Here is a 20,074-nt window from a genome sequence, read left to right as displayed (position 1 = left end):
CGTGATTATCTTTTCAAAGGTCTCCTGCTTTGGTATTAGATCCCAATCTGTTCAGTGAGCTCTTTTTGAATAGTGCCCTCTGTTGGTGAATGAGATAGCCATGGATTGGTAAAAGCAAAGGAAGAAGAAGCTAGTACATTCAAATCTGTATTGCTAGCCCCATGTGAGGACTATAGTATCAGTTCATTGTAGCACACAATACATGGCTTGGATTATATTAGTTTCAATTGGTAATGTGCATTTTAATCCTGCCTGTTTTGAAAGCATAGACCTTGAGTTAAAGATAAAAAAAAAAGTACTGTGCATTATGAAGACAACATTCCCAGTGGACAGAGAGACAATAATATGCATGTTTCCCATCACAGATAGTGCTAGTACCTTGATTCAGCCACAGACATGATAGTGAAGAAAATTGCAAAATGAGGTGAATTGTGGAAAATGCAAGAAATTTGACGTCTGTGTGTGTCTGTGTGTGTGTGTGTGTGAAAATAGAGAGTTGGTTTTCCTCCCCATTTTCTGTCAAAATTTCAAACCTTCAAAATGTTTTGAATAGTTATAACAAAGTGGTATGTGGTGCTCAGGTTTTAACTCAACAAAATCTGTTCAGCATGTCCAGGGGGTGCTTTATTGTGTGAGCTTTAAACATTCTGGTACATATTTGTAATTTGTATATTTGTCAATATGTGTCATCAGGCCAAGTCTTGGCAATCAAAGCTGTTTGACCAACAGGCGGTTTCATTGGTGAGATTATGAAAGGTGCAAAGAAAACTCATTCTTCCTGTGGAAATCAAATTGCAGTTTTCCTTTCATAGCAAAGATGCTAGATGGTTCCATTTCCTTCAATTATGCAATGGCAAAACTGGTAAGAAGCAGATATTGTGACGAATACACACTGTTCTTTACATCAATCTATCCACATTAGTGTATGTTGCTGTCCATCATTGAATAAATAAGAGGGGGCACTCTTAGTGGTTACAGCAATGAACCACCACGACAGGTGCATAGGCCTATTCTTGGGATAGAACCAATTTAGTGGTAGGACAACACAAATTCCTTCTAGTGGTCAATAATGAACTTATTGCATGTGTGATCACCCACATGTCAAGATAGATTAAATTTTTTGTTCTAAGGGGGGGGGGGGGCAAATCATTGTTTACAATGCAGAGGATCACTTTGTTTTACTTTGTTTTTGGATATCTCGGCCATCTCAAAACTGATTTTCTCTTGAAATTGTATGCTCTTTAACATTTCATAAAGTGGTTTCAGAATATCTCTCATAAGTGACCGTGCACCTCAAAACGAACATAAAGTCGCACACACTGATTTTGCGTGAGGACTGAAAATAAGTCAAATGGGTCAACCTAGCCGAACTTGACTTTTTCATATTTTCTGAAAGAGCGGGTCTTCTTTTACATTGTGCTAAAATTTGGTATCATAAAACGGGCAGGAAAGTGTTTTTTTAGCAGTTCATCTCGAACATTTTTTTGTAGAATAGTGTGATTAGGTGTGTCTTTAGAATCCCTTTTTCATTTTTGAAAAACCTTGACCACACTCTTCACTCTCAACTCTAATAACTTTTGAAAGGATAGTGCTACTGCTTTGAAAGGTGGCATTAATTATGGATAGAATGTGTTAATGAGGCATGCTTAATTTCTGTTTAATCTGATAATCCGTTCATTGTTGTTACTCTGTTGGTTTACTTCCTGATTTTTGTCCCATTCATCGCACAGCCAGCACGGTTTGGTAAAGATTAAGCGCTTGAATAGAGACTGTACTTCAGAGCCTCTTTTCTCAGTTCACACTTTTCCTGAGTTTGTGCTTTCTTTCCAATATTTAGATAGGTTATGAGAGTCCATTTGATTTGAGTTATACATCATTTTAAAGCTTAAAGTCTGCTCTTTCAGAATATGGTCTTAACTAAAAATTCATGTCTGCGACTTTTTGTTTGTTTTGAGGTGCAGGGTCACATAAAGTTAAAAGCTGAATCCTCACCTCAGCCAATACTATACCATCTCTTTAACCCTTACTGTGCTGTCTTCATGGACTGACGTGGGCACTGGAGTGCTTTCTTTGCTGATTGGAGCAGATGTCTGGAAATGGATTGTCAATGAGTACAGATTACCTAATCCCCCTAATCCCTATTGTGTTACCATGGCCTTCCTATTGGAATGAGGCACTTTGCTACTCCTGTGTGGGCTTGATATTAACCCATTGAGGATGGGCTGATTTTGCTGCAACAAGTATTTCCCATAGACACTTTCCCGAATATACTCGGGACGCGTCCTCAACGGGTTAACTTCACAATCACCCCACTGCCTGTAGGACAGGTTTGGATGAATTACTGAATGCTGATGATGAGAAGAAAAAAAAGAGAAAAATTGGCAAATTAAGCTTGGGGCACTTAAAGAGTTGAAATCAAAACCACTGACATCACTGGCATTATGCATGCGTCATGCTGCCTTCAAGTAGAACGCCACTTTGTATTCATGCTGACTTCCATGGGTGGAATACTATTGAAACAACAGAACAACAGTGAAAGTTCAAGTCATTTATATTCATTGGACATGCACCATGTGGGAAAGAATTGGAGTATTTGAAGTTTCAAGTCTATTCATGAAACAATGAGCTTGGTCACAATCATGCATGAGGGTGATGATGTCATTGCCTCGCAAGTGTCTGATTGGATCGTGATAAAAGCAAAAAGAAAAGAAAGTTATGAAAGCTGACAATGGGCTAGTCATCAAAGTGTGTCATTATGCAGTCAGAAACTTTACATAATTCTGTGATTAACACACAACTGTTGATATCCCTGATGCATTGACAAGCAGCTATTCCACAGTTGGTGCATACCTATAATATGCACTTACTGTAGGCAGGTTGAGTTCAAAGTTACCGTGGGCTCTTTCCCCCGAGAATGAGTTAACCTGCTAGTTCAAGTTGCTTGTTACTACAGTGAAATCTTGTCATAGATACTGTGGGTCAGATGTAACAAAACCTTTTATCACAAGGTAATTTTGCAGGGCCAAACTTTTTTTTTTTTTCATGTTTCTTTATTTTTGTACCCTGAAACAGTGAGAAACCTGATAAAGCAAAGTGTTAGTCATGGTTCTTAGGTCCTCGTCATTATGAGGTTTCGCTGGATTAGCAAATTGGAATTGGAACATTTGCAGATATGTTTATAATTGTATTAAAACATTTTTCTATGTTACAGGAATATTAAATACTATTTCTACAGTTTGCACAGGGCATTACCAAAGACATTTCACCTACTTTGATTTGACAGCGAGATGTACTTGAGAAAAAAAATACTATTAAACTTCAGTCATTTTTCAATCTATCAAGTAAATGCAGTTGTAGTCATTTCAAAAGTAATTAAATAAGATGAGAGTGAAAAAGGGAACTGGGTAAATATCTGATCTCTTATATGTTTCTCTTTTCATTTTATTCTTCATTGTGTTGTCATTATGTTCTTCCCTTGAAGTACATATTGTATTGTTTGCTTCAGAGGAGGGACATAAAATCACCGTGTACATATGATATAATTGCATGACACATATCTCGTCTCGTTAGTTGCGATTAACGCTTTGTAAAGATGTACTCACCTTTTTGACTGCTAACTGTGGCCAAAAATAGCAGATACAGTAACTGTCCATTGTAAAGCATGGTACAAAGGGGTGGGGGTGGGGGTCGGTCGGGAGGAAGGGGACGGGGTGACGAGTACCCCTATATTCATCATTGCAGTGGCAAGGGCCCCTCTGTGAACTTCCACTCCACCTCCGACAAGCAGACAAAAGTGTGTCAAAGTGCGTGTGCCTGGGAACACAAAAAATGCTTTCTATTTCGTCTTAACCCTTACCATGCTTTGTGAAGCCAATGGCCACGTACTGTGGTTACACGGTTTTTCGGCTGCAGTGGGTAAAGATGCTCTGAGACTTATTTTCTGTCAAAGTACTGGAAACATGCAGTCTTGCTAATCTGTGTTTTATCTTGGTAGCCTTGTTGGGGCTATTACAGTGTCATGTACCTTTTCTAGTGGGTTTGTCCAACTGTTACTATGGCCAAGTTTAGGGGGCATTAGCCATTCACAACATAGATTATGAGTGTTTAATCAGGAATAGACGTGTTGGCAAACAAAAGGGGTTAATGCAAACTTTGTTGTGACGAGGGTCTGAGTCTAAGGACTGATCTCAGTGTGTTCAGCAGTCGTGATGTTAAAGGTGCATTGCGTTAGAATTAATCTCTACTTTAAAATAGGGCTTCTCTCTCTTTCATTCTCTGCCATGTGCTGATGAAACATTGGTAATACATATGGGTTTTCAAACTTTGCTCTACCTTGGTGATGATGAAGTGATAGCTTGTGGGGATGAAGCTTGTATATATCCAAACTCTTAAACTCTGGACCCGTTTAACATTTTGTGAAGATTCTAAAAGAAAAAGAAAAAAAAAAACACTCTAAAAGTTTCACTCATAAATTCAAGAGAGAGCATCAGGATAGTTGGGTTTTTGCTTCATTTGCATGTTTGTTTTAAAATAGAGTAATAAGTACTCAAAACATGTCATCCTTTATATAATACTTGTCTCTGTATGAGCTCAGAAATGTGGGTTCTTTAGGCACTTCCATGCCTTTTTGAAGGAGTTTCTCAACATGGTGCACAAGTATTTGCTTATCATGTGTATTTTTAAAAGTACTACATAACATGGGTAAAACTACTGGTCCAGAGGAAAGAAAGAAATAATGGTACTATGTAAATAATTCCCCCAAACTGCTTTGAACTCTTGGCCAAAACATGCACTGCAGCTTTAATATGGAGTCCTCGTCATACACACTCAGGATGTGTTTGTTGTTTCATCACAACGGCAGGGGGGACAGGGAGTGAAGTTTTTAGGCCTTTGGGACAGTTGTTTACAGGAAGGTGATGAAGAGTGATCGCAACCAGAAGGAAAAGTATCCCCGGGGGTCGAAGAGGATAATCCCGCGGCCGTTTTTGAGGACATCGCGGGGAGAAAGTGTCTTCGCCCTCAATGTTTTTACTTTTATCAGCTGCAAGAAATTGATCGAACAAGAGAAAGGCAATTCTCTGCAGCATGTGGGCATTTGTGACCTGCTGCGAGTCGTATCTGGAATTTCTGGCAGGACATGATTTTTTTTTCTTTGTACGTACAAAGCTCCCTTTTCAAGGGCCCTTTACATACAGTTATCGCTGTTTGCAGTAACAATCGGGAGTGAAGATAACTGAAGCCAAGTGCATCAGTGCGATGGCAGGTTTTGATTGAAGAATAGAGTCAGAAAAGAAAAACAGACAAACAAACTTTAGTGGCACAACACTTCTGCCAAGTATAAGTCACCAGTGGATAACTTAATTATTTTGACCAATGAAATTGCAAGGTTGCCTATCCATGGTCAGTTCAAAATCAGTATGCATTATAACCTTCTTCGAATAGGCCTACAGCTGTATTATTGGTTGTGAGTCTAGTTGCCTAACACTAGTAGAAAAATATGGTATTTCATATCCATGAGTTGAGGGATTCAGACAGGTTTTCCAAAGGCTCTGTTGCTAGAGATTGCCTTATGCTGGATATTTGATTCCATCTTGTTCGATAATCCTTCACTCTCTTTAAATGGTTGCTATGACTACAAGATGAGGGTCTTTGACAAAGACTACTTTCCACACTCCCAAGGGCACCACTGCAACACCTGCAGCTTAAGCTGACCACATGTCCTACAGCTGAAAGAAATGTTCCAACACATTACGAGACGATACAAGGCTTTGTATGCTTGTTTGCTTTTCATTTTCCATCAGACAAGATATCTGTATAGCCCATATTCTGGGGGACATTTCATGAAGCATTTTGTTCGACAAGTTTGCTCTCAGCCAATCAGATGCAAGGATTTTAGTAGCTTTTAACAGTTTGTCAGACAAAATATCTGACAAAATGTTTCTTGAAATGCCTCCAGGTGCTCTAGCTGGTCTTCCATGAGGGTCCAGGGGTGTTGTGGGCACTTGGGGTAGACCTGTTTTTGCCACTTTATGCACCCTGTACTTTGCAATATTAAAGTGAACGAACAATCAAAGATCTCTTACGTGCTTGCAATATTTACATGCACGGGACTTCAATTGTATAGTCCTATTGGAGGGACAGAGTGTTTTGTCTCTACTAGAGGGGACGGTATGATAACACACAACATTGCTCAGTAAAACTCACTTGGGTTTGAACCTGCGCCAGAACCTGAACCATTCAATAGAAGGGTAGACATGCTACTGACTGAGCACCTTGCTGCCCCTTCATGATGTCATATGATGATGTAAACAATGGCCATGATGTATGCGGCATACTTTCACCAGTTCTCATGTTCTTGCATCTTTCCTTTCATTTGTATTCGGCCCCTTGTGCGACCCGACCCTGTGAAAAGGAAGAGCGAAACCGCAGACTTGCCCATTTTACTGTAATTTCATTTCCATTTCCTGGAAGATAGGAAGGAAATAATATTTTGGATGACATATAAAAGACATCACAGTCTGTATATCTACACTTCCTCTTTTCTCCGGTACCACCTACATGAAGTTGACAATCCCGAATCCTGTTCTAATTGGAGTTGTCAGAAAATTGTTCTCGTTAAATTGTTGCATTAGCGAGTGGCTCAAAGTTGGCAGCCAGCCCGGAGGAGCACTCTATGTACATGCCAGACGGGCCGTCCCGGTCCGCAACTGGTCAGATTTCCCCCCATATCCCCTCCTACTCATTTGCTTGCCTGCAAGCGAGCGAGCAAGCGAACGAGTCATCCCGTCGGTGGAAGTCGTCCCTGCGTGGACGTACCGGTCTGCCCACGTACGTCAGTCCAGCCTAAGAAGGAAATCCCTTCTATTAAAGTGTTTATGTCGTCCTTCATTCCTTTGATCACTCCGCCAAGCCGTGCTGCTGGGAGGAGGGAGAGGATCAAACCTGTGCCACTCCTTGTAATCGGGGAAACTTGCATTTTGACGCAGCATCCTCGGTAGAATGACCGCCCTCAACCAAGTGCCATTGTTGTACGTTCTGTCAGCCTTTGCATCATCTGCCTTGTTGCCTCGTGACACGCCGGCAAAACTTTCACTCTGCCCCCGTCCGGGCACACCTAAAAAATCTGCTCTTTAATTTGCAATGCCTAGTCTTTCACTTTCTGTCCACACCCTTCCAAAGCTGTTTGTGGACAAATTGTGTAAAAAAAGGTGCAGAAAGTTCATGCTTCATAGAGTTCTGATGTTGGGAAGTCCACAAAAGTGTTTGAGGGCATGTAACATCAGTTTGTGGAGATAATATTAATACTCTTTCATTGTTTTCAAGTTTGTTCATGCTCACAGATGTTGAAGAATTCAGCCAGCAATGACAATTTCAAGCCAGCAGGATTTGTCGCTTTCTTGATGAACGATGATAGAGCTCACTCCGATGCTTTGTTCAGGAATAAAGTGCTCCCCATGCTGCATGATCTGTATAGCTGTCAACCCCTCAGAGCAGCTCTTTGAAATCGTTTGACAAGTTTCGCCTGCTGACGGAGCCCCAGTGAATAAGTCGGATTAATACTTGGGAGTTATACTGGTGTATCGTGATGCAATGTGACTCATTTTGTCAAAATTCCAGAGTTTAGACACACGAGAAACCACACAGCTAATCTTGCCTGGATTTCAAGAAGCCTTCCATCCAGCTCAAGCTGTTACTTGTCAAAAATTTCTTCAGATTTTCTACATTATCCCCCTCTCATTCTGTAGTTTTGTTGTGACAACTGTGCCAATCCTTTGCTCCGTATGATCATGACAGTTCTCTGCTAGGAGCCCCTCCCACCCTTTCACTGTGGATTTAGTTTGGATGTGTAGAAGGCAAGGACCTCAACTTGTTTTGCGCGATGACATTTCGAGGGTCGCATTTGTGTTGAAACCTGCCTGAGGGCCTTGGAATTGCTTTAAGGCGCTTACGACTGTCACTGACGAGAGGTCATACAGGATTAATGTTGTTGTGTTTTTTTCAGTTGTGTAGCATATTCTGTCTCCCACGCACAGTACTTGTACATGTGCACATGTTTTGGAGATCCTGTACATGTACATCAGCTGTGGTGCGTTGAGATTTTTGACCACGTTTTCTTTCCCATCCCCCGCAGTGAATCAGTGCTGAACAGGCTTAGCACTGTTGCATCTCTGTGGTACGATCACTTTGTTTCCATTGCAACGAGGAATCCCCCAGAAGCAGGATCCCCTTCTCAAAATTTCTAGAAGGGATCCATGCCTTTTTAAAGTGCCAGGCATTGTTTCAGTGATCAAGAGACTTGTGTTTCTGGATGATATCGTAATTGCATGAAACGGAATATTTCCAAGACTAAAGTAACAGTTAAAGTGGAAGAGAAAGGTAATTGTTTTGGTGCAAAGTGCAAGTACCTTCTTTGAAGAGCTACAGTATTTCACAAGTCGGACTCACAAGACGTTGAAAAGGTTGGCACGCTTCTCGCGAACCCGCCCCAATCCTTTCGCAAACAGCTGATATCTCTGTCTTCGGCTGCTCTTGAGGCGCGAGGTGTCGATGATGCTCGCTACATGGGGATGGATGCCAGCAGAAATTAGTTCCAGACAGATTATCGTGTAAAAGAATGTGTGAGTATACAATATTTTTCTCGCACCGCTTGGCCAGAGATTGAGCTCACAGCTGTTTCAAGCCCATCTATTTCACATACCTTGACTCTGCTGCTGTCGTCGTCGCTTCACATTCACACATGTTGCCGCGACGACAGATGTCCTCGCATTGTACCGTGTCAGGTTTTGTAGCAGCAGTCTGAATTGTGTTTGGAGTGCTCGGCAAAAGAGATAGACGACTCCCGCAGAGAAGACTCCTTTGGACTAATTTTCCAGCTTCCGAAATTGGGAACCACACCACTTTGAGTATATGGTACATGGAGCGCTGCCAGCCAGCAAGTAATCAGTCTTCAGTCTGTAGTGCACACATCAACACTGGAGGAATGTGATTAATGGTATTGGATTACTTGATCTTGATCCGTGGAGCATCCATTGCAGATACTTAATAGAGGATAGCATCCTTTACAGAAACTTGAGAGGATACTCCAGCTTCCTTCTCATTTGTTGATGCTGTTTTTTTTCTTTTTCTTTTTGCAATCAAAAAGACATCTTAAATGCTGGATTTGGAAAAGAATTTGATGTGCTGTTTACCAAGTCCCTGTTCTTGTGTCGGTATGTTTCGGATTCTTGGACTAGCGCTCTCTCCACAAGTAAGTGTATCCCCCTGTTCTGTTTTGTTTGTTATATGTGTGGAGTAAAAGAGTGTTTTAGTTTGTATATTTTATGAAATGATACATCATTGGCATTACAAACTAAGTGCACAATACTGTAAAGAGAAAACATATTGATTTTGCAAAAGAGAGACAAATAAAAATGGAAGGAACTGATTTAATAGACTTGACAACTAAAATCAGTCAAATAATGCATATGTACAGAGCATGTAAAAATGAGATAACTCTTTTTGCTTCAATAAGCATGAATGTATTTATTTATTCTGTTATCCTAAGTATTCCTTGAGGAGTTTTAACATCAACATCTTTTTAACGCAAGGACACAAAGGCAAACTTTCCATTATGAGTCCTTCCAGTAGATATTGATGAGAAACTTCCTGCTTTCTTTTCGCGTTTCCTTTTTTAGCTGCAAGATGCAGTTTTAATTCCTCGTTATGTAATCAGATAATTTGGAATAGATTGGGGTGCAGATAAAATCGAGGGTGTGAGGGCGCCTGCTTCAGTGTCTTTGTTAAAGCTTCTCTGTCGTACACTTGTGGTTGGTTGTCACAGAATTTTCCCATCAGATGGAACTTGTCATCTTTAAAGGGATGTTATAGTTTTGGTTGAGACAGGGATTTAGGTTTTAACGTTTTGCAAGATTACTAGACAGCACTTATGCAATCCTAGGAGGAAGTAAAAGTTCATTTGATGAAAAATGGCCTTGAAATGGCTGAGATATCCAAACACATGAGATCATAATAAAAGTTGGATCCCACCCTTTATTAGGGCCTCTTTGTTTTACTGTGTTTTTGGACATCTCAGCCATTTCAAAACCAATTTTCATCAAATGACTTTGAATTACTCTTAGATTTGTATGCTCTTAAATATTTCATATACTGTAAGTGGTTACTGATAATCTCGCAGACGATTAAAATCTGAATTCCCATCTCAGCGAAAGCTATATCATCCCTTTAAATCTGTTATAAATTACCAAGCAAAGATCTTTTCACAGCGAAGACTTGACAGTTGATTCTGGAGATGTCAGAAAAAACAAAAACAACTGTTGTTACAAACAGAATCAAACAAGTGCAGATCCATACATGATGATCTTTGATGCAAACATACACACGTACCTCAAAAAGTATAATATTTCTAATGTCTGCTGAAGAGTCAGTCTGTGAATATCAACCAAAAGGCAGCTCAAGGTTGATGTTTTTAAAGTTTTAGACTGTCTTTGATGGCAGTTACCAAATGCAACCAGCTGATGTCTGAAGAGCCGCTGAGTGGCAGAAAATTACTAGAAGTATAAAGTGGCACCATAGAGTATGAGTGTTGTACAGTACTTCTATCTTTGTTTGTTTTTTTCCAAATATCAACCACTGTATTAAAGGTTGTGCTACACTTTTGTTTTGGGTATTAACAGTGCCAATGGGACAAAAATTAGAACAAGAGCAAGATATGCGTGCACACAAATTCAAATATGAAACATCCATGGTAGAGCAATACAGCTGGGTAGTATTTGATGCACACATTGTATAGATTCTCCCTAGCAACCACAAAGCATTCCCCAAACATGCCAAACATAGCAAGAACCTGTTACATGCATACTTTATTGGTCGGTAATATTGCAAATCCTTTAAAAACCAGGAGAGTTTTATACAATACTCATCATCTCATCACCAGTTCCTGTTATAGGGATAGTGTATCTATTAACCCATTGAGGACAAGTACCGAGTATACTCAGACAAGTGCCTATGGGAAATGCGTGTTGTAGCAAAATCGGTTTCAATGGGTTAATTTTCATAATTCATGCCAATGAGGCCTCCTTGTGTTTACAATTATATGAAATTGTTTCACTCCTCAGGTTTGAATGCTTTGATGGATAGGCCTATTGCATGCATCCAATTCTCTGGCAGGAAGTTCTGTTAGATGGTAGTTGAGTAGTTGAGAAGTCTGGTAGTAGTCCCTAGATTAAATGGGGAATGAAACCCCAATACATGTACACTGTACATGTGGATTGAGTGAATGCAGCAATATTAGTTGAACACAGCAGCAAAGTTTGAGGAAAATTGGACAATTTGTTGAAAAGTGATGAATGTTTGATATTTCAGTGCCTCCACCTCTGGATGGGAAGACTACTGTACTACAGTTTTGATATCACTGCAGGACAACAGTGCAGAAATGTTAAAAATTTCATTTTTTGATAAAAAGCACACATTTCCTCAACTTGTTTATACTGACTATACATTATTCTCCCTGTTTTCAAAAAGAGAAGCAGTGTATCACCCAGTCAAGTGCTCTTTAATTACACCAGAAAAGTGAAAATAGTTTGATTTTTTTAAATTTTTTAAATATATTATTGTCTGTGAGTGACGTCACCGAATATTGTAGTCTTTACATCTGATGATGACAGCACTGCAACTTTAAAACTTTATAACTTTTCAATGAATTTTCTGATTTTCCTCAAACTGTCGCAGACATGCTGTATAGTACGAAAGCTACTGCTGCATTAACTCAATTCACATGTATATTTGGGTAACATTCTCCTTTAAAGTAGGAAGGGCATGTCTTGTTGAAGTCAGGAGGTAAAGACTTGATGAGTAGGAGCAAGTTACGAAAGAGCTACAAGAAATTGGGCTCAAGGACTTCGAGTGAGTAAGATTAGAGGAGGCGCTTCGTCAAACGCGATGCAGCGGATCGACGATTTGCAGCCGAAGGTGCAGGGTTCCGAGACGCGAACAAAAGTGCACAGCCGTGGTTGGTCTATAATGCTGTTCCTCGTGGGATGATAGCCGGGGAGATCTGGGAAATGAATCACTGTATCGTGAGCTTTAAGACCTCTGTCTGTGATTTCTCATTTTAGATGTCTGCCAGACATGGTCTAGATGGACATGACAGCGCACTTTCACACCTTGTTTTCACATTGACGCTTTCATGTACGCACATTGTACTTCTGTAGATGGATAGACACATGAGCGTAGGTAGTGCATAGATGCTCATTGCATCTTGGAAGAAGGAATGTGCTCTGCTTGTTCGCTTGCTTGACTGCTTATTTTAATCTTTCACTTCCCGGCTCAGTCAATGGGAAATGTATCAACAACTAATAATCAAACGTGATCAGTAAACGAAACATTTCCAGGGCAGCCTGAAACATTGTATATGATGTCTCTGCCCTTCCACTCTAGTGCAATTGTTTATACTTGTACCACATTGATGCTGTGATGACAGATATCTGTCATCTGCTACAACTTCTCTTCAAATGGTAACAAGAGCACTCCTCCCTTTAATACAGTATTATACACGTAGTCGCTTTCTCTTCCAACTTTCCCAGGGGCCATTTGTTATTAGATAGTCTTACAGTCGAACCTATGGTCCATTCGTTCGTGGTTAAATGTTTGAATGCCATTATAGTGTATATCATTTTACGCTCTTGAATGTAATCATGTAATATTGCATCATGTTATGTAACATTTAATAATGTTAATGTAGGTTATGTCACATTAATTCTCTAAAAATGTAATTACCTGTTCTGTTATGTTAATTGTTATGTTTAAATGTTAGTTAAATTGAAGGTCAACTGCTCTTGTATTGTCACAGAAAATACAATGAATTGTAGCAGGACAGATTTTAAAGGTGGTCTTTAGGATTTTGTACTATGAATGCCTGGGTAGCTTATAGTAATGTAATGAATAATGTGTGTAAATCTCCTACATGTAAAACTGCATTTAGATTTAAATTCAGCAAGTGGCATTATACTTCATAGTTCGTGGAAACCTTGGGTTATATCGTAGAAAACTAGCCATAAAACACAATGACAGACTGTACACAATCTTCATCTATCCCCGACTAACAGGACGTATCCAATTTTAAACGGGTTTGTTGGCAAGTTTTCACCTGGACAAGAACCAGAGGGCATCACAGCAAGTCAACAACAAATTCTTACAACAGCAACAGCAACACCAGCAACGACCGTGATAGAAAAATTATGCATTTTTTTTTTTAATTGAGTAGATTTTTCTCATTCTTCGACCGAGGTTATTCGCACCAAATGAATACATTCAGTTCAGGGGGGCATTTCAGGAAGCATTTTGTCAGATATTTCGTCTGACAAAATGTTAAAAGCTACTGAAATCCTTGCGTCTGATTGGCTGAGAGCAAATTTGTCCGACAAAGTTGTCGGACAAAATGTTTCATGAAATGCCCCCCAGAAGGCCCATTCGCACACAAGAGATACCAGTTTTGGGATTGCGATTGAAAAATTGAAATAGTGTTCGTTTCTGTTCGCACATGCCCCCCCCCCCCCCCCCGAAAAAAGCCACTCCACCCACCCAACCCCCTCCCCTTTTTTTTCCAGTTTTTTGTTTTGTTTTGTTTTTGTTTGTTTTTAAGAGCTCCAATAAAGAATCCATGCATTTAAAGCATTACATACCATATTTGCACATGCTTTTAATCCAAATCATGGCCCTACAATGATCATAAGTGTGCGCATCAGTTACTGTAAAAGTGGATATTTTCGCGCGACTAATTTTTCGCGCTTCGCCAGGTAAGAAGAGTTACGCGTGTTTTTAATTCCGCGGAATCAAGACATCGCGCACAGGAGCATATGGTAAGCAAAAATATTTGCGTGCTTTTATTTTTGGCGCAAGTTTCTGGTTGCGCGAAATGCGCGAAAATTTCAATATAATGTTTGTTATCACACATTAGTATGCAAGTGTCAAGATTCAAGATCGTCAGTGGATTTTGTTAATGAATGCTGGTATGCACTATTATTTCTTTTGGACATCTGAGTGACCTTTTTAATATACTTACAGTTTACTTTTAGCTATTTAAGAGTTTAGAATTTCTCATCTATTGACATCTATCTACATTTTCACATCCCAAGATCACTATCTTAAAACTTGATGGAGTGGGGGGAGGGGAGGAGGGGGGAGGGGGGAGGGGAGGGGGAGATGCACTGTATTGGGGATTGACCAATGGCCTCTGTTTGAAGAACGTCTCGTGTCGGCACTTGTGCGTTGTGACAGCCTGACTTACTTCCAGCTCCCAGGTCCGTGAAAGCAATACCTGTATCGTTCACCTTCCAGGCAATGAGTCATGTTGTTTTTGAGTGTGTGTACGTGTGTGTGTGTGTGTGTGTGTGTGTGTGTGTGTGTGTGTGTGTGTATGTGTGTGTTGTGTGTGTGTGTGTGTGTGCTCTCTCTCTCTCTCTCTCTCTCTCTCTTTCTCTCGTGTTCTGCTCTCCGTGTATCCTCATCAATTGATTCTTGTAATTGACGGCACCTGCCCGATAACACTATTCTGACGGAACAATGAATTTTTAAAGTTGCTCTTAGGAATTTTTTTCAGCTCTGCTTGGAAGTTTTTCACTGAAATATTTTGCTGTGTACAAGTAAAAATGGAAGTTTTCTCATTATTATGATAGTGGTAAATATGATATTGATACCAATTGTAGTAATCATTGCATTGATGAGAGTGATGATTGTTATTAAATTTTTAGTATAAAAGTAGTATCTGTTTGTACTGGTGGTAGTAGTAGTAGTAGTAGTAGTATAGTTGGATGCCAGACAAACTAAGGATGCATAGCAAGTATTTGAATTATACAGGCACCTTCAATTTCAATGTTTTAATAGTGACAGGTGTTCTGATTTATAGGGGAACACTGAAAGTGCCCTCAATGCTCTACAATGTATAAGGTTTGATAAACAGTCCCCATTCACATGCAAAAATTAGAACTACCAGGGTATGCCAAAACTAAAACTATGCTCTGTATTGATCAAAATCTGATAAAAGTTATCAAAGTTATACATCAATGATATCTTACCTTCTCTCTCTCTCTCCTTGTCTCTCTCCTCTTTCTCTCTCTCTTGCTTTTGCTTTCGTTGTCTTTCTGTCTCTCTTTCTCGCTTTTACGCCAACAGCTGCAGGGTCTGAATGCGAAGGCCAAAGTGGAGAAGAGACAGATGGAAGAAAGACACAATCTCGTTCAGGAGCTGGTGAGTTTTGAAATACACTGTGCAGTGTGTCCCCACAAAAAATTACAATCAGATTTTCGCATTGATAACACCCAATATGATTAAACTGTGACAATGCTACTTCAGGGTCTTAAAATATACATTGTACCATCTGTAATAGCTCTATTTTGCAGAAAACCCCATTCAATTTGGTTAAGTGGTCACAGAGAAATGTGGATTATTGTAAAGCATGTCATGGGTCTGATTCTTCCAAGTTTAGCACTTGGATGCTCTCGGAACTGCATATTAATGTGTGCACACAGTGGACAGAACTTGGAAGGAAGGGATTCGTGACATGTTCTACAAAACTCCTCATTTCTCTTTGACCACTGAACCAAATCAGATGGGGTTTTCTGTAAAATGTGAGTAATGAGTTATAGTTTCATACCCTGAAATTGTATTTGGATTGATTCACTATTTTTAAAGCTATCATTGCAGAGGGTACCATTGTATTTTTTGGGGGGGACATACGGTATTATTATATGCAGACCACGTCTTGATTTCTCTTTGAAAACTATAAAACTGGAAATATTCACAGCATGAAGCTTCCACCAATTAGAGCCAAAGGCCTTTTTAGCAGCTTGAAACTTTTGCAAATTTCCAACCATGACAACAATTACAAGTATACATGTACTACTTGTACTGGATAGGAAACAGTGAATGAAAGGATGTTAACATTGAAGAAACTGACAAATTATATGTGCAATAAATACCTTTTTTTTTTTTCTCAATGCTGAAGGAGAAAAAAATCCACAGGACAATGTATTTGGTCATGTCTGTGATATATGGTAGAAATATTTGACCATAAACTTATTGCCATCTTTGTACATGCCCCCCCCCCCCCCCCCCCTTAACCAAGCTCGGCAATAATGTATAAATTAATATACTTGAGTACAATTAATGGTGATCAGGATCAATGTTTTTTCACTATCTGTACAAGGAAACTTTATATAAAGGATATACACTGTACTCATTATGGCATCTCACATAAATCTGTGCAAAGGATCTTCAACAGGCTAGTCGGCAATGTAGCTTCGTCACCAGCCAAGCATGGGCGTAATTTAGCACGCATTAGGTGTAAGAAACTGAAACTGTGCGGAGACAAAGCGTGTGAAAACAGCGCTGGAAGGCTCAGTGATGTGTCATTGAGCACATTATGAAGAGAAAAATACAAACTAAAACTCATAACTCACATTGATTGGAGCTTTAGAGAGTAGCGAGTTGCCATTGAAGTATTAAATAATAAGTAGGTTATCTAATTAAAACCCACACACACACACACACACACACACACACACACAAGGAAACAAGGAAACACATAGGAAATTTTCCCTGAAGTACGAAAAGAGATACTGTGTACAAATCAGGACACCCACACCAGCTGCTCGTATGAAATATGCTGCAATTGTCCATTCGATACTGGAATATTCAAAGCGTGTCTTCTCAAAAGTGCAGTATTTTTGTGAAACTAGGGCTGACGTGTACGAGCTGATATGATTTTTCATCATCAGATCATCATTCAAAATGGCACAGATTACTCTTTTTGCCATACGTTTCATGGAAGTCTCATTACCAATAGTAAAGGGAAATTAGCAACATGTAGAAATATTGGCTATCATGTCCGAGGTGGCAAATCGCGAGCTTCGCTTCTTGAAATGTGACAATACCTAGCTTTCATTTTGTTTGCTGCAGTTCTCGATCGCGAATTCCACCACTTGTAACATCACTCAAGTCAGGATCCACGAAATGCGTTTTGAAAATCCATGGCTTATACAGTGAACCGCTAAGAGTGAGTTGTGGAAGAGGTGTTCCCTTGACACTGGCAAGGCGTATTTCCTGCTGAGAAGCATTCAGAATACACGGATAAAAGGCGACGCAAGTGTTCGTGGCAGTTGATTGATTTGAGCCTGTGAATTTTCTTCAAGAGGAGGACGGGCAAAATGAACAAAGGTTCAGCTGAGGACAATTTTTTTTTGCTTGTTTTTAAGAAAAAAATGTATGATAATTGTTACTTTCTAGGAGTTGAAACTCTGTGAAAAACATTTCAATTTTTTTTTCGACCGATTCTCCCCAATTTTTTGTGGTGTCGCAGGACAGTTTATGGAACGTGACCTTTGACCCTGCCAAGTCACCGTTCATGGAGGGCTACCTCTTCAAACGAGCCACCAATGCCTTCAAGACGTGGCACAGGTGAGTCTGCTGCGACTGGAATGATTACTCCCCTATGATGAATTACTGTAGAAGTGGAAATTTTTCGTGGTGTGGAAATATTCATGCGTTTGGCGCGACCAGAAACTAGTGCGAAAATTAAAGCATGCGAATATGTTTGCTTGTTATGTATAACATGACGTATTGTTTTGATTCCACGGAAATTGAAATACAAGTATGTGAAATTCGTCTTACCCAGGCCAAGCAGGAAAAGTGCTCACACAAAAATGTCCACTTTTACAGTAAGCAGAAGATAATATCTGCTTTGCAAACAATTAATTGTATGTTAGAGTTTGCTACAGTTTCTTGATATTATACCTTTAATTATATGTTTGTTTGTTTTTTTGTTTGTTTGTCTGTTTACCTAAATGTCTACTTTTCTTTTTATGGGGGGGGGGGGGGCATGGAAGGGGGAAGGGGTCTTTGTGGAAGAAACATGGAGGAAATGGATTTTGTCCCCAATGAATTTGTCTTATTTGTTCAAATTTTTCACTTTTCTCGCATAATAAAAGAATGCTTGACTTGTAAGTTGATTCTCTGTGCAGAAGAATCCACTGCATGTAAACAGTTACTACTATCCCATCCCATCGTGGCTTCTGCTGTCATCAGCATGATCATTGGATGTCAGTTTTCATCTTAAAATCTTGTTCACAGTTGTTACGTCTAGCGCCATGATGGCATGGCTTCGACCCCTCACCCTTTTTGCATGCCAAGTTTTCCCTATCCTTACCACAGGACCTCATTCATCGAAATGTGTGCCACAAGTCTGTGCAAGGTTCTCCTGGCCAAAGCTGATTTTTTTTTTTTTTTTTTGCGTGGTGATTGGGTGGGGCCATATGACTCCACTCTGAGTCGATGATGGGATGTTGTTGTTGTTGTTGTTTGCTGGCCATTATATTTGACTTTCTGTCTGTTTGTATAGACATAATATATTGTATGTCATCTCTTTTTTTTTGGGGGGGGGGGGAGGCAGAATCACTGAGAAATTACTCCATGTTTGATGGAAAATTTACCAGTAAGAACATCTGGTGTTAGAATCAAAAGGGATTTTTCCTGTATTTAATTCCATCGAGAATGAACTGATTTTGCTGCAATACACGTTTCCCATAGACACCTGCTCGAGTGTACTCGGGACTCGTCCTCAACGAGTTACAGAGAAGTTGGACCTACTCAGACTTAAGTCTCGCTGAAATATGCCTATAGACATGGCTCGACACCAACTTTTTTGTTTGGTGGCTTGATGGGGCCACCAAAATCCTAAATTTCAAATTTTTGGTGGCCCGAGAGAAAAATTTGGTGTCCCCCCCAAAAAAACAATAAAAAACATTAAAAGTCCTTATTCTTTAATGAGTCAAATATTTAAGATTTATGATAGTAAGAATTAGAAGTTGGACATATCTACTCATAAATAAACTTCAACAAACTTGCAACACTCACTCTCAGGCATTCATTCAGTCCTTTTCATCCATCCTTTGAACAAATTTAACTGCTAATTTCCGGCGCAAAAAGTTACGAATTTATTGACATACTTTTCAAAAAATTTTGGTGGCCCGAGGCGGGCCACCAAATTTGCCCTTTTTTAAATTTTGGTGGCCCGACTTTCATTTTTGGTGGCCCCGGGCCACTGAGCCACTGTTAGTGTCGAGCCCTGCTATAGATATCTACCAGCTATTGCACAGAATGCACTTGCCCCCTAGCGTGATGCACATTGAAACAAATAGAACAGCACTTCGAACGTCACCACTTGCACTGCACGAGCATCTGCAGGATACAGTGTACATGCAGCACTAGAAGCAGAGACTCCAACTCTCCCGTTTTTGACGGGAGATCTCCTACCGAAAACCCATTTTTGCAAAATCACCCGTTCTCCCGCTTGAGATTTAATTTCTCCCACCCTGGCTCTGTGTCTCCCGTCGGAAAGGATTTCTTACTTTGGATCGCTATTGTATGTTGAAAAAATAAGCCTTAGATAGCACCAGAGAGCATCTAGAACCCTAGGAACTTCGTGCTTTGCATACATCAACTTGGAGTCTCCCGTTTGCTAGGGGTTTCAGGCGGGAGAATCTCCAGATCAGAAGGTGCTTTGGGTTGGAGTCTCTGTAGAAGGAACGTAATGGGAGAGTCATCAAGTATTAATTACCTTGTGTGTGTGTTTGTGCTGGGTTGTTGTTTTTTGTGTGTGTGTTGAATGTGCAAGTAGCACTGCTTTGTGGCTGTCAGCAGAAGGGTACGAGGACTTCCCTTGAAAGCGAGACTCTTGTCATTCCGCAAGAAACAGGCCGGGTTGAGCTGTTTGGTTTCGTCGAAACTGGAGAACAGAGGGGGGAAGAGTAGAAGGGGGAAGGAGGGGGGGCCAACATTTTAAGCAAAAACAGGAAATTTGCGTTGGACCAAATCCAGTACCGCCGAGGCAGACTCTACGTGTGGTTACTCAACCTTGCATGGGTGGAGAATACCAGACGGGATCTTTTGGATGGCTGCAAGCTGTTGGATTCACCGACGACTGTTATGTGCAAATGTTTGATGATACAAACCATACAATGATTCCCCCCCCCCCCCCCACACACACACACACAATAAACAAATGAATACCTAGATAAATGAA

At 40.1% G+C, this 20,074-nt stretch overlaps 1 protein-coding gene across 1 annotated transcript in view; it reads left to right on the top strand.

Annotated features, from left to right (window-relative positions):
• LOC139711365 (arf-GAP with coiled-coil, ANK repeat and PH domain-containing protein 2-like) overlaps positions 1–20,074 on the top strand; it is a 58,058-nt gene that overhangs the window by 16,718 nt on the left and 21,266 nt on the right. Inside the window, exons 10-11 of the mRNA XM_071623256.1 lie at positions 15,169–15,243; positions 17,354–17,451. Of these exons, the coding sequence (XP_071479357.1) occupies positions 15,169–15,243; positions 17,354–17,451 (173 nt within the window). The remainder of the gene's footprint in view (positions 1–15,168; positions 15,244–17,353; positions 17,452–20,074) is intronic.

This window comes from Diadema antillarum, unplaced genomic scaffold, assembly GCF_040938485.1.
Source record: "Diadema antillarum isolate AM-2024a unplaced genomic scaffold, OU_Dant_1.0 seq00001649_RagTag, whole genome shotgun sequence".
Lineage (NCBI taxonomy): Eukaryota > Metazoa > Echinodermata > Echinoidea > Diadematoida > Diadematidae > Diadema > Diadema antillarum.
Note: the sequence above shows the minus strand (reverse complement) of the source record. Positions and strands in the feature narration are given on the sequence as shown.